Source organism: Eimeria acervulina, genomic scaffold (genome assembly GCF_000499425.1).
Source record: "Eimeria acervulina Houghton genomic scaffold, Eah_scaff384, whole genome shotgun sequence".
Classification (NCBI taxonomy): domain Eukaryota; phylum Apicomplexa; class Conoidasida; order Eucoccidiorida; family Eimeriidae; genus Eimeria; species Eimeria acervulina.
In genome coordinates, this window is record NW_013547347.1 from 16,977 (window position 1) to 31,356 (window position 14,380).

General features: G+C 49.1%; 3 protein-coding genes across 3 annotated transcripts; all 3 read right to left on the bottom strand.

Moving 5' to 3' along the window:
• Positions 1-6: 6 nt before the first annotated feature.
• Positions 7-216, bottom strand: EAH_00035990 (hypothetical protein; the record flags this gene model as incomplete). Its single annotated transcript, XM_013392087.1, has 1 exon — positions 7-216. The coding sequence occupies one exon, from the start codon at positions 214-216 to the stop codon at positions 7-9; it is 210 nt and encodes a 69-aa protein (XP_013247541.1).
• Positions 217-3,500: 3,284 nt separating this feature from the next.
• EAH_00036000 (hypothetical protein, conserved) lies at positions 3,501-6,032 on the bottom strand (the record flags this gene model as incomplete). Its single annotated transcript, XM_013392088.1, has 4 exons — positions 3,501-4,095; positions 4,334-4,611; positions 5,100-5,183; positions 5,457-6,032. The coding sequence occupies 4 exons, from the start codon at positions 6,030-6,032 to the stop codon at positions 3,501-3,503; spliced, it is 1,533 nt and encodes a 510-aa protein (XP_013247542.1).
• A 2,211-nt stretch (positions 6,033-8,243) lies between these two features.
• Positions 8,244-14,098, bottom strand: EAH_00036010 (GF20490, related, related; the record flags this gene model as incomplete). The annotated part of the gene is made up of 8 exons (XM_013392089.1): positions 8,244-9,032; positions 9,252-9,385; positions 9,692-10,084; positions 10,650-10,815; positions 11,330-11,445; positions 11,719-12,424; positions 12,769-13,035; positions 13,778-14,098. The coding sequence occupies 8 exons, from the start codon at positions 14,096-14,098 to the stop codon at positions 8,244-8,246; spliced, it is 2,892 nt and encodes a 963-aa protein (XP_013247543.1).
• Between the last annotated feature and the right edge of the window lie 282 nt (positions 14,099-14,380).

Consider the following 14,380-nt stretch of genomic DNA (forward strand, 5'->3'; position numbering starts at 1 on the left):
CTGCAGCTACTGCTGCTGCGATTGCTGCTGCTGCTGCTGCTGCTGGGAGGGTTTCAACAGGGCGCGCAGCGACAGGATTGCGTCGTGGTGGCTTCGGGGGAGCCCCCAGTCCTTGCTGCTGCTGCTGCTGCTGCTTTTGCTGCTGCTGCTGCTGCTGCTGCTGCTGCCTTCAGAAGACTCTTCTAGGGCGGCGCCCCACGAGGCCTCGTCAGTCATGAGGGTTCGGCTGAGCGGGTTGGGGGCCCCCAAAGGGCTGAAGCAAGCAGCAGAAAACCCTTAAAGGTGCAGCAGCAATTGAATATATTAAACCCTAAACCCTAAACCCTAAACCTCGAGAAAGAAGGAATTAAGCAAACCAACGCCATAAAGCGTCGCTGCAATCCAACAGAAGACGAGGGTTTAGGGTTTAGCCTCTACAGCATGCAGATCAGAACGTAGGACTAGGGTTTAAGGTTTAGCCTCTACCGATTAGGGTTTAGGGTTTAGGGTTTAGGGTTTAGCGTCGGTGTGCGTACAGAGGCTGCTGTCTGCGTGTAGAGAGCCCCAGGGTGTTCTTGCTTGCTTGTGACGGCTTTGGTCCTATCAAAGAAACAGGTTTAGGGTCTAGGGTTTAGGGTTTAAGCTTTAGGGTTTAGGGTTTAGGGTTTAGGGATTAGGGTTTAGGGTTTAGGGTTTAGGGTTTAGGGTTTCAGTTGAGGGCTTTGGATGCCTGCATGCGGGGGCGCCGGGTGAGCAGCCCCAGAAGGCGTTATGTGGCTGCAAGTAGAGGAAAGCAGAGAAGAAATAAAAAATAATTATGCATTTAATTGGGGTGTATAGGCAGCTTTGATCTGAAGTGTACGTACACCTCAGAAACCCTAACCGGGGGCCCCTAAACCCTAAACCCTTAACCCTAAACCCCCACCGTTAGATTGGGGGGAGAAAGAAGAAGTAGAAGAAGAAAAATAACAGAAAATATATTTATTTATATTCTTAATGCTGAGGTGTATGTACACCTCAAACAACAACAGCAACAACAGCAGCAAACACTTAACCCCCTCCAACACACTGCAGTGTACGTACACCTGAAGTTGTTGTATGATAAAGAAACCCTAAACCCTTACTCTAAACCCTAAACCCTCAGAAAAACCCTAAGTTAAGGCCGTAAACCCACCTCTTATACGATAAAGAAAAACCCTAAACCCTCCGTCTAAACTCTAAACCCTAAACCCTAGTATGCACAGCTGCTCTTACGGGAGAGCGACTGCGGCTTTAAAAGCAAAGCGTCCTTTGAGGTCAGGGCTTCATCACCACTTTGTTAGGTAGATGCAGCTAGCTAGCTAGCTGCAGCGCGGTAGCACGTCATTGGTTGCAGCGTTGCAGCTAGCTACAGCTAGCTGCCACTAGCAGTAGCTACCTGCAGCTGTCTTGCAGCAACACAACAGCTAGCTACAGCTAGCTGCAGCTAGCCACAGCTAGCTACGAGCTCTCAGGTGCCCAGTCCTCACGTCCCCGCGGGCGTCACTGAGGAGATACACTGTTCTAGGGTTTAGGGTTTAGGGTTTACATCCTGCCAGCAACACGAAGAAGAGCCTTCGCTCTATTGCTGCGAGATAGACAAACCCTCAGCAGCTGCAACCCTCCTCTAATATAAAGAACCCCTCCACTGTCCCCTGCTGTAGCTAGCGGTGGCTAGCTGTAGCTAGCTGCAGCTAGCAGTAGCTTGCGGTTGCTATTGTTGCTGCACTTTGACTATTTCCTTTTACTCTTCTCCGTCTGTTGATTTCGTCTGGCTGTCTCTTTTTAGTCTCCCATCGGCCGTCTGCTGCTGCTGCTGCTACTGCTGCTGCTGCTGCTGAAGCTGCCGCAATACTTCTCTATACTTCTGCGTTCAGTGCAGTGTCTCTCCTGTGTCTCCTCCTGTCTATTTTTCTGTCTTATTTGTCTGTCTCTGTTTTTCTTTTTGTGTCTCCTTTCTGTCTCCGCTGCTGCTTCTGGCTGTCTCTCGCGTGTACAGTCGCTCACCCGCAGCAGCAGTAGCAGCAGCAGCAACAGCAGCAACAGCAGGTGCCTAACGCATAACGCTTCAAATTAAAAGCTCCCAGAGACAGGCGGAAGGACCGCTGCGCTGTTTGTTTAAATCGGTAGCAGCAGCAGCAGCAGCAGCTGCAGCAGGAGCAACGAGCTGCCAGCTGAGCGCCCGCTGCCCTGATGCTGCCGTGCCTCTACGCTGCTGCTGCTGCTGCTGCTGCAAGTGAAGCAGCAGCAGCAGCAGTGGTAAGAGAGACAACCAAACTAACCCAACCCTCAATCATCCATTCGCATGTGCGACCTGCAGCAGCAGCAGCAGCAGCAGCAGCAGCAGCAGCAGCAGCAACAGCACCGGCTTGTGTTTCTTTCGTAGGAAGCTGTTTCCTTCATTGGCTTTGACAACAATCAGCAGCAGCGGCAGCAGCAGCGGCAGCAGCAGCAATAGACGCAGCAGCTACAGCAGTGGAAGAAGCAACAGAAGCGGGAGCTGCAGCAGCAGCAGCAGCAGCAGCAAGGTGCTGAGGTGTACGTACAGCATATATGTCTCGGACGGCTGTACGTGGTCGATACGCACAACCTGCTCCTCCAAGTTAGCAGCAGCAAGAGCTGCAGATACACCCAAACAGCAGCAACATCAGCTGCTGCAGCACAAAGCAGCAGCAACAGCAGCAGCAAGAAGAGCAGCAAAGGCAGCAGCTGCTGCTGTATGTACACCCGAGTCCTCCTACCTGCTGCTATTTTCGCTTGCCGTCTATCCCACAGCTGCAGCACCAAACCTGCAGCAAAAGAAAGAGACACAAAACAAACACAACTGCTCAGCAGCAGCAAACAAACAGCAGCCACGCACCAACAGCAGCAGCAATAGCAGCAAGCAGCAGCAGCAGGAAGCATCGACAGCATCAGGAAGCAGCAGCAGGAAGCAGCAGCAGCAGCAGCAACATACCTTTCTCCTTCTCCCACCAGACTTCGCTGCCCAGCGGCTGTACACTGCAGCAACACCGCAGCAACGCGCAGCAGCAGCACACACCACTTGCCGAGCAGCTAAAGCAGCAGCAGCACAAAGCAGCAACACCGGCGGCAGAAAGAGCAGCAGCAGCAGCAGGGAGAGCAGCAGCAGCAGGTACAGCAGCAACAATAGGAAGCCGAGCAGCAGCAGGAGAAGGACAGCCGCAGCAGGAATAGCAACAGCAGTAGGACGAGGAGCAGCAGCAGCAGCAACAGCAACAACAACAGTAGGACGAGGAACAGCAGCAGCAGCAGCAGCAGCAGCAGCAGCAGCTAACAGGGGGTTGAAGAGAAGGAGCCTCGCTGCCTCGAAGAAGAAGACAGGGAGGGGCTCCAGTCGCGACTTCTGTCTCTCTTCCTGCTGCAGGTACTTCCTTATGACGTCTGTGCACATACACACACAATCTGCTGTCTCTTTGCTGTCTCTTTACTGTCTCCTTGCTGTCTCTTTGCTGTCTCTTTTGCCTCTTCTGTTTCTTCTGGTTTTACTCAGCAACAGCAGCAGCATCAGCAGCAACAGCAGCATCAGCAGCACTATCAGCAGCAGCAGCACTATCAGCAGCATAAGCACTATCAGCAGCATCAGCAGCACTATCATCAGCAGCAGCAGCACTATAAGCAGCAGCAGCACTGTCAGCAGCATCAGCAGCACTATCAGCAGCATCAGCAGCACTATCAGCAGCATCAGCAGCACTATCAGCATCAGCAGCACTATCAGCAGCATCAGCAGCACTATCAGCAGCATCAGCAGCACTATCAGCAGCAGCAGCACTATCAGCAGCAGCAGCAGCAGCAGCACAATCAGCAGCAGCAGTATTACCTGCATGGAGGAAGGGAGGCAGCATAACTTTAGCTGCTCTTTGTTTTGCGAGTACTTCAGCAGCCCAGAGAGGGACCCAAAGGATTTCACCTGCTGTTGCTTCGGGTGTACATACACCATCCGTCTCAGCTAAATCTAAAGGAGGTAGCTGCTGCAGCAGCAAACAAGGCGTCATATGGACTGAAGCAGCGCGATGAAGCAAATAAGCATCAACCGCAAACGAGACCGAGTCTTCAGGACGAGACAGAAACGTTACGCTCCTTATCGCACACACAACAAACCCTAAACCCTAAACCCTAAACCCTAAACCCTAATTCAAACCCTAATTTAAAAAAACAATAATTAGAACCCTAATTCAAATCTTAATTAAAACCCTAACAAAACCCTAAATAAAACCCTAACAAAGCCCTAAATAAAACCCTAAATAACCCTAAAAACACCCTAAACCCTAAACCCTAAACCCTAAACCCTAAACCCTAGTTGTATGATAGGCTATACCTTCTGAGGGGCCACAACTCCAGGAGTTCTTCTGCTTGATTGTGCATCTCCTGCAGCAACGCCTTTGCTGCTGCTCGGGAGACGAGGGAAGCTTGCTGCAGGTCTCGCTGCTGCAGCTGCATGACTCTGCCTTGGGTTGCTGCTGGAGCAGCAGCAGCAGCAGCAGCTACTGCAGCAGCTGCTGCAGCCTTTGCTGCTGCTGTTTCTGCTGCTGCATACACTGCTGCAGCATCTGCTCGCACAGCAGCAGCAGGGACTGCTAGCAGGGGCTCTACCCCCTGCGAAGCAAACCCTAAAGAAGCACCGTAGCAGCAAAACGAGTTTGCTTCAAACAGCAGCAGCAGCAGCTGCTGCACGCGACACCCGCATGCATTATATAAAGCTCCTTCTACACCTGGCAGCGTCCTACCCTGAGCCAGACTCCGCTGCAGCACACCAGCAACAGCAGCAGCAGCAACAGCAGCAGCAGCAACAGTTGCAGCAGCAGCGGTAGCAGTTGCAGCAGCAGCAACAAAAACGGAAGCAGCAGTTGAGGCGCAGGCGTCGCCTCACGAGGAATGTCTATTCCTGCTGCTGCTGCTGCTGCTGCCACCGCCACAAGCAGCGAGACAAGCAGCACCCAACAGCAGCAGCAAGAGCAACAGCAGCAGCAGCGGGAGCAGCAGCAAAACCATCAAGAGCAACTGCAGCACCAACATCAACAACAGCAGCAGCATCAGCAGCACTAACAGCAGCAGCAGAAGCAACATAAGCAGCAGCAGCTTACATCTAGGAGGTTTTCAAGAGCAGCAATAAGTTGGGTGTCAGCAGCAAGACCCGCTCCAAGCCCAGCCAGAGACAGACGCGCCTTCTGCAGCAAAACAGCAGCAGCAGCAGCAGCAACAGCAGCAGTAGCAGCAAATGCATCTCTACTAACAAAGACCTCCTCCGGCGCATTCACGAAAGCCGATCTCAACAGCAGCAGCAGCAGCAGCAAAAGCAGCAGCAGCAACAGCAGAAGGAGTCCCAGCAACGCAATCAGCAGCACAGCGACACCGGGTGGACTATCATCATCAGCAGCAGCAGGTACAGCAGCAGCAACAGCAGCAGCAGCAGCAGCAGCAGCAAAGAGCTGAAGGCGCACTGCTGGTAGCTGCACTGCGAGCAGCAAACAGCGAGAGGAGTCCCTCTCAGGCATTGTGGGTAAGACGACATTAGAAGCCCTGAGAGGAAAAGAAGGGTTTGCTGCTGCTGCTGCTGCTGCTGCTGCTGCTGCTGAACCCGGCGGCAGCTTCCAGCTTGACTGTGTTGCTGCTGCTGCTGCTGCTGCTGCTGTCTCTTCGATGTTCCCCTGAGAGAAAGCCTCAAAACGAGACCCTAGAGATGCCTGGCTGCTGGCGGGGGTTCCAGACACCCCAAATCCTGCTGCTGCTGCTGCTGCTGCTGTTGCTGTTGCTTGGCTGCTGCTGCTGCTTCCAGCAGAGTCTCCTTCGCTCGGTCTCCTCCGTCTTCGCTCTGTAAATAAAGACGAAGAGACAGACGCCACGCTGTCTCTGCGGTGGTAGGAGTCCCTTGGTGCTGCCCTGCTGCTGCTGCTGCTGCTGCTACTGCTGCTGCTGCTGCTGCTGCTGCTGCTGCTGCTGCTGCTGCTCGGTCTGGGTCGGGTTTTCTTTTTTCTGGCGAGGAAGGCCAAAGGGTCTTCTTCAGGGCTGCGTTTCATTGTGGCTCTTTAGCTGCTCCAGCCGTTGTTGCTGCTGTTGCTGCTGTTGCTGCTGCTGCTGCTGGTGTTGCTGCTGCTGGTGTTGCTGCTGCTGCTGCGGGTGCTGGTACTGTCGGCGTTGCTGCTGCTGTAAACAGCGACTGCTGCTCCCTGCAGCAACTACTGCTGGCGGCATATCGGTGCAGCAGCAACAGCAGCAGTAGGGGCAGCCCAGCGACAGTTGCTGCCACTGCAGCAGCAGCTGCAGCAGCAGCAGCTGCAGCAGCAGCAGCAGCGAAAGCGCCCGTCTGTCTCCCACGGCAGCGTTAAGTGTGGGGTCATGAATGTCTCGGTTGAGGCAAGCGGAGGCGAGGAGACACCGCAACAGCAGCAGCAACAGCAGCACAGCAGCAGCAAAGCAGTATCAAGACAACAGAGGCAGCAGAGCGGCAGCAAGAGGGAGGTAAAAGCCCCTAAGGGGACAGGAGACAGTCAGCAGCCAGCTACACTAGAGCAGCAGCAGCGTCTATATATAACTGCTGAGAAGCAGCAGCGCTTCGAGCTGCGGTGTATAGCCACCTTTGAGGTGTATGTACAGCCGAGCCTTGCTGCTGCAGCAGATGTTAGCAGTGCTGCTGCTCCTAAACAAGCAACAGGGCTTAGGTCGCAGGAGACAGCAGGGAGAAGCCAGCGGAGACTGTTGCTGTTGCTGCGGCTACTGCAGCAGCTGCTGCTGTTGCTGCTGCTGCAGCTGCTGCGGTGTTACTGCTGCAGATAAGAAATGAATGTCTTTATGTAGCTGAGATAAAGACAAGAGCAAAAATAAAAAACAAACAGCAGCAGATTTCTTCAATCCCATGCAAACTTCATCACACACCACAACCCCACCAGGCGGCAGCGCCAGGCAGCAGCAGCAGCAGCAGCGGCAGCAGCAGCAGCAGCTGCTGCTGCTGCTGCTCAGGCGAGCAACAGCGTGTCTAGCGAAGAGTAGCGTATATTTTTCTTGTTTTAAGAGTAAAATAAATATATTTTAATTAATATAATGCAAATATTATTATAAAAACAAACAAACAAACGAACAAACAAACAAACAAACGGAGCTTCTGCTGTGCCTTAGAATCTGCATGCGGGCGCAGGGATGTGAAAGAAGGCAAAACGCTAATAAACCCTAAACCCTAAACCCTAAACCCTAAACCCTAAACCCTAAATAAGAAAATGATATAACTTTGCTAAACAACCGAAAGCCTCTCCTCTCGCCTAGCGCCGCCAGGAGAGACGCTCTTTAATATATATATATATATATATATATATATATATATATATATATATACACCTCAACTTAATAGATGAATATACAGCTAGAGTTTGCGTTTAAATACTCAAAATATTGTCTTAAGGTGTATATACACCTGGCGTCTGTGGAGCATTAGTTCGTTTGTTTGTTTGTCTTGTAGAGAACTCTGTTTATTATTAATGTCTTCTCTCAACTCTATAAACAAATAAATAAACGTTAAAATAAATAAAACAAAGTAAAGACACAATACACACTATCAAACCTCTTCTCGCTCGCCATCCCTATCCAGCTGCTTTATATATATATATATATATATTTATTTATTTATTTATTTATATTTAAATGTACTTATGCATATATATATATATATATATGACTACGACTATCAGATGGGATTGTATCAGATGAAAGTCAGCTGTACGTACACCTGAAAATAAAATAATGAGTACAACTCCAGGTGTACGTACAGCTGAATAAACGCAAATAAAGACAACTTTAGGTGTACATACACCTGAATAAATGATAATAAATAGATGTCTCTGCACCTGGAAATAACAGAATAACGAAGACATCTTCAGGTGTATGCGCACCTAAAGACAAGAAAATAACAAAGCCATCTTCAGGTGTATGTACACCTGAAAATAACAATAAAGACAAATTCAGGTGTGTATACACCTGGATAGAAGCAAAAGTGCAGCTACTTAAGTGCCGCTGTCCCTCTTTAGCTGTGCAGCAGCAGCAGCTGCAGCAGCACTACCTGCAGCAGCAACTGCAGCAGCAGCAGCAGCAGCAGCTGCTGCTGCTGCTGCTGCTGCTGCTGCATCTTCGGAAAGGTCCCCTCAGGCCATTGGCAGGGCAGCGTACACCATGAAGAGGCTCGCTGCTTTATTTTTAGTAAAAGTTTGTTTATAAAAGTTTGTTTATAATAAGAGTTTGTCTTAGGTGTATTTACCTCTAAACGTCATATTAACAAACCCGTTGCTGTCGCTCCTCTGGTGTTGCTGCTGCTGCTGCTGCTGCTGCTGCTGCTGCTGCAGGTTCGAACCACCACTCCAGGGCGGCCTCCAGGCTGGCTGCGTGCTGCAGCGTCCATCGCCAGGGTACCCCTGCTGCTGCTGCTGCTGCTGCTGCTGCCAGGGGGGCCTTGCATGCCCCCCGTCTCTCATGTTGTCGTAGAAAGGCCTCTGTGCGTTGCTGCTGTGAGGAGCAGCAGCAGCAGCAGACCACGGGGCCTGAGGGGGGCCCCCCATGCGTGGTGGCGGTGCTGCTGCTGCTCCATCCCCCCATCTGTTTTGCTGCTGCTGCTGCTGCTGCCGCCCTGCATCAAAGGCCATAGGATTTAACTGTTGCTGAAGCCTCATAGCAACAGGAATCATGTGCTGCGGTGCAGCAGCAGCAGCAGCAGCAAGAGCAGCAGGATGTACAGACATCGGAGGGGGAGGGCCCCCATAGGGGGGCGGCCGCCACAGCTGTGGAGGCAGAGACCCTCTATACTGCTGCTGCTGCTGCTGCTGCTGCGGCTGGTATTGCTGCTGCTGGGAGTACTGCTGATGGGGCCCCTGGGGGCCCCTGTACTGATAGCGGCCCCCGTTGTGATATCCTTCGTATCCTTGCTGCTGCTGCTGCTGCTGTTGCTGTTGCTGCTGCTGCTGGCTGCGCCCCAGAGCAAATGCAACCATACGCCGAGCTGCTGCTCCATTGAAAGCCCTGTCCCTCCTCGACTCTTCCTGCAGCAACAGCAGCAGCAGCAGCAGCAGCAACAACAACAGCAGCAGCAGCAAAAGCAGCAAAGATCATCATCTGGGGTTTCACAGTGCAGATAAAGCAGAGCAGCAAGAAGGATTAGGGTTGTTTAGGGTTTCATCTAAAGCTTTTTCAGGGTTTAATTTAGGGTTAGTTAGGGTTAATTAGGGTTTAGGGTTTAGGGTTTAGGGTTTAGGGTTTACTTCAAGGTCGTATCTATCTAGAAAAGGGCCCCCGCTGTCTGCGCCTGGCAGCAAATAAGAGATAGGGGGGCCCCCCATGCGAGGAGGAGACACAAAGCAGCAAACAGAGCTGCACTTGCATGCACTCATGCCCTCTGCAGCAGCAGCAGCAGCAGCAGCAGCAGCACAAGCAGCAGTAGACAAATAAAAGGAGAAGCAAAGGATGAAAAAGGAGACACAAAGAGACACAGAGACAACCGAACAAACAAACAAAACAAACAAAACAAATAAATAAAACAATAAAACAAATGAACAAATAAAATAAACAAAACAAATAAACAAACAAAACAAATAAAATAAACAAAACAAACAGGCAAGCAAGCTAATAAACAAACAAAACAAACAAATAAACAAACAAATAAAACAAATAGACGAAACAAACAAAAGAGAAGAAAGCCTACCGATGGGGCTTTGCACGATGTCTCCAGGCTGAGGAGCAGACGGAGACAAAAAGAGATAGCCCCCTAAGCCGCCGCTGCTGCTCACAGATATTTCTAACCCTTCGCCTATCACTGCACGAGGCAGACGCCTATCTTTAGCAGCAGGAGCTGCAGCAGCAGCACCAGCAGGAGCTGCAGCAGCAGCAGCAGGAGCTGCAGCAGGAGCTGCAGCAGGAGCTGCAGCAGGAGCAGCAGCAGGAGCTGCAGCAGCAGCAGCAGCAGGCCACTGCAGCTCTTCGTCTGCTGAAAGCACCCTGCCGTGCTGGGGCGTAAGCTGTTGTATTACTTTTGCTAGAGGATGGCTGAGGTGTACATACACCTCAGTCTCAGAGCAGCGATTTCTTTCTTTCTCTTCTGGCAGCAACGTATAATATAATCGTCCGCATGCAGACAGCAGACGCTCTTTGTCTATAAACGGAAGCAGCACAACCCACTGCCACTGATACCTACACACAGACAGCAGCAGCAGCAGCAGCAGCAGATGATGATGATGATGATTATTATTATTATTGAGGGAGGTTTCGGGCTGTTGCTGCTGTTGATAGTCTGCGAGCTGTGTCTGTGCTGCAGCAAGCACGCCGCATGCAGCAACAGCAGCGTAAAGAGCAGCACCAGAAACAGCAGCAGAACGAGCTGCAGCACCAGCAGCAGTACACCCACCAGCATCAGTAGCATCAGCAGCAGCAACAGCAGCACGATCAGCAGCAACAGCAGCATCACAACAACCATCATCATGATCAGCAGCAGCACCACCACCAGCAGCAGCACCAGCAGCAGCAGCAGCACCACCACCAGCAGCAGCAGCAGCAGCAGCAGCAGCAGCAGCAGCACCAGCAGCAGCACCACCACCACCAGCACCAGCAGCACCAGCAGCAGCAGCAGCAGGAGCAGGAGGATAAGGAGCTTGTTTACCTTTTACCGTTAGGGTCGTAGTTGCATTTAAGTGGATAGAAATCAGCGATAGAGGAGACAGAAGACCGAAGTAAGCGGCAAAAAGCAGCGGGGAGACAGGCAGCGCTAAACGGAGGCAGCACAGCCATCAGCTGCTCTACTGGTTTTAAAGGCAGAGAAGGTTTAAACAAATCCTATAAACAAACGAATAAATAAATATAAATAAACAAATATAAATAAATAAACAAAGACATATAAATCTATGTAAATATATCTATATAATGATATATATATAATATACAGCCATCAGCTGCTCTACTGGTGTTAAGGGCAGAGAATGTTTAAACAAATCCTATAAACAAACAAATAAATAAATATAAATACATAAATATAAATAAATATAAATAAATATATGTATTAATAAATAATATAAAATAATATAAACAAATAAATATACATATGAATATATATATATATATATATATATATATCACAGGTTGGTTAGGCGTTCGTTTTATATAACAAAAACAAATAATATAAATAAACATATAAATATAAATATAATATATATATATATATATATACATATATATAAATGTATATTATACTTCTTTGTTTATATATTTCTTGTTGCTTGTATTTCTGTCTGCATGCATTTAAACACCAACAAAAGCCGCAAAAAAACTATTTTATTTTCTTATCCCTCACCTCAGCCGCCTCAAAGCCATCCTCTTCTTCCTGCTGCTGCTGCTGCTGCTGTTGCTGCTGCTGCTGCTGCTGTTTCTGCTTCTGCTGCTGCTGCTTTCTTAGGTTTATTGTCCTAACTGCATTATATAAATCAACAGCAAGAGGTGCGTAATGATAAGGAAAGGCCCAGTCAAAGCTAGCACAGCCGCAGCAATAATAAAGCAGCACCCACTGAAGACCTCGTATATATTGTTCAGCAGCAGCAGCAGCAGCAGCAGCAACAGAATCATCTGCTGCTAAGTGAAACTTCTCTTTATAATATTGCTGCCTCCAGCTGTCTCTGCTCCTACACCCCACACCGCTGTCCACACCATCAAATAATAATGCATGCAGCCCCAGCTCTCTGCTACCGCTGAGTGCTTCTTGCATGCGTTGTTTAAACAAATCCACATCCTCTTCCCAGCGACTGCGCAGCATCCCTCCGCCTGCTGCTGCTCCTGCTGCTTCTGCTGCTGCTGCTGCTGCTCCGTCATGGGCCTTCAGCCGCTTTGCGTTGGGGGCAGAGACAGCGTCCAGGGTGTTTGTGTCTCCTGTTGCTTCAGTTGCTGCTGCTGCTGCTGCTGCTTGTGATGGCAACGTAGTGCCGTTTCCAGCAGCTGCTGCTGCTTCCACATCTGCTGCTGCTGCTGCTGTTGTTGCTGCTGCTGCTGTTGGATCTTCAGCTGCTGCTCCCGCCTGATCCGTCTCAGCATTTGCTGCTGCATCACCTGCTGCCGCTGCTGCTGTTTCTGCTGCTGCTGCTGCTGCTGCAGGTTTAGCTGCTTCCCCCTGAGCAGCAGATTCATTTTGTGTGGGTGTGGGGCCCCCTGCTGCGCCTTTCTGCAGCAGCGCCAGCTTTAGCTGCCTCGCAACTTCTTCATTTGAAGGAAGTCCCTGCTGCTGCTGCTGTTGCTGCTGCTGCTGCTGCTGCTGTTGCTGCTGCTGCTCTCGTCGCTGCTGCTGCTGCTGCTGCTGCTGCTGCCAGTGTGGCTGCTGTTGCATGCCCCGATCTCGCAGAGGTGCTGCAGGGCCGTGGAGAGTCTGCTGCTCCTGCTGATGCTTCTCTCGAAGACGCTCCTGAACAAAACATCAAAACATTCAACATACACATTTGTTGCTGCTGCAGTCTGCTGCTGCATGCAGCAGCAGCAAGAAAGAAAGGAAGCAATACCCACTACAGCAGCAGCAGCAGCAGCAGCAGCAACAGCAGCACCAAACACCACCAACGAACAGCAGCAACAAGCAATAACAGCACCAGCAGCATAATCGCTTCCAGCAGCAGCATCGCTTTTAACAGCAGCAGAAGCATCGCTTTCAGCAGCAGCAGCACCGCTTTCAGCAGCAGCAGCAGCAGCACCGCTTTCAGCAGCAGCAGCAGCAGCACCGCTTTCAGCAGCAGCAGCATATATAGGCGTTATTACTTTTCTGATAAGCTCTCTCTTGATGAGTTCCTCTTCAACAGATGAAAATGCTTGAAGAAAGATTTGCAGCTGCAGGAGATTAACGCGGCCTGCCTTTGTAAGATAGCCTGTGAGAATTGAAGGTCTGAGGTGCCTATACACCTCAAGGAGACAATCAATGCTACCTCTTTGAATAGATTGGTGAGGCAAATGAGGTAGGAAGTCGTTGCCGCATAAAAAACATAAAAATATAAAATCGTCAATCACGCGTTCTAAGCAATAACGCCCCTGATACACCCCACACACAAGCAGCAAACCATATATATGATGCAGCAGCAGCAGCAGCAGCAGCAGCAGAAAGAGCAGCAGCACAAACATCATAACATACAATGATGCTGCAGCAGCAGCACCAACAAATACAGCAGCAACACAAACATCAAAGAGTACAATCACGCAGCAACAGAAACAGCAGCAGCAACAACAGCAATATCAATTACAGGAGCAGTGAGAGTAGCAGCAGCAGCAGCAGCAGTAGGAAATGAAGGGACAGCAGCTGCAGCGAATGCATTGGGGTGTACAGGCAGCTAAGCAGCAGATAAAAAAGACAGACAGAAATAAAATAAATAAAATAATAAATCCTTCAAAGGAAAAGGAGATAAAAATAAATGCACAAGAAAAACAAATTCAGACACAGGAGACAAACAAAAAGACAAAAGGAGACAAACAAAAAGACAAAAGGAGACAAACAAAAAGACAAAAGGAGACAAATAAAAAGACAAAAGGAGACAAATAAAAAGACAAAAGGAGACAAATAAAGAGACAAATAAAAAGACAAATAGGCAAAGAAAAGAGACAAAAAAAGAGACAAGTAAAGAGAAAAGGAGACAAATAAAGAGACAAGTAAAGGGACAAGTAAAGAGACAAAAGGAGACAAATAAAGAGACAAGTAAAGAGACAAGTAAAGAGACAAGTAAAGAGACAGAAGAAACCAAAACAGAGACAGATAAGGAGACAGCAAAAAGCTTCTTACATTATCACAGAGTTCATACTGAATATACTCTCTTAAGACAGGCAGTTGTATTAATTGAAGAGGTTTAAATGCTGTCTCCATTTGTATCCTTTGCTGCAGCTGCTGGTGCTGCTGCAGCAACTCATCTGTCTCCCTGTCTCTTTTTTTCTTGTCTTGATCTGCTGTCTCTTCTGCTGCAGCATCACCCCCTACTGCAGCACCGCCCCCTGCTGCTGCTGCTGCAGCAGCAGCAGCAGCAGCAGCAGCAGGAGCAGGAGGAGTATCAGTTATTGTTTCTCTAAGAATATAAAAGTGTGCTTCATGCGTCGCAAGCCCCAGCATAATTAAATCAGCGTCAGCCCCGTGCAGCACATGCTTTAAATTAGGAGGGTATCTGCAAACAGTAATATTCATAATATAATTTAACTTATATTTATATTTATATTTATATTTATATTTATATTTATATTTATATTTATATTTAAATAGAAAGATTTATATTTAAATGCAGATACTGCAAATTGTCTTTCTGTCTCTGTCTCCTTGTGTTATTTTGTTGATAATGCGTCTGTATATATATATATATATATATATTATATTATATATATACTATATATATATCTT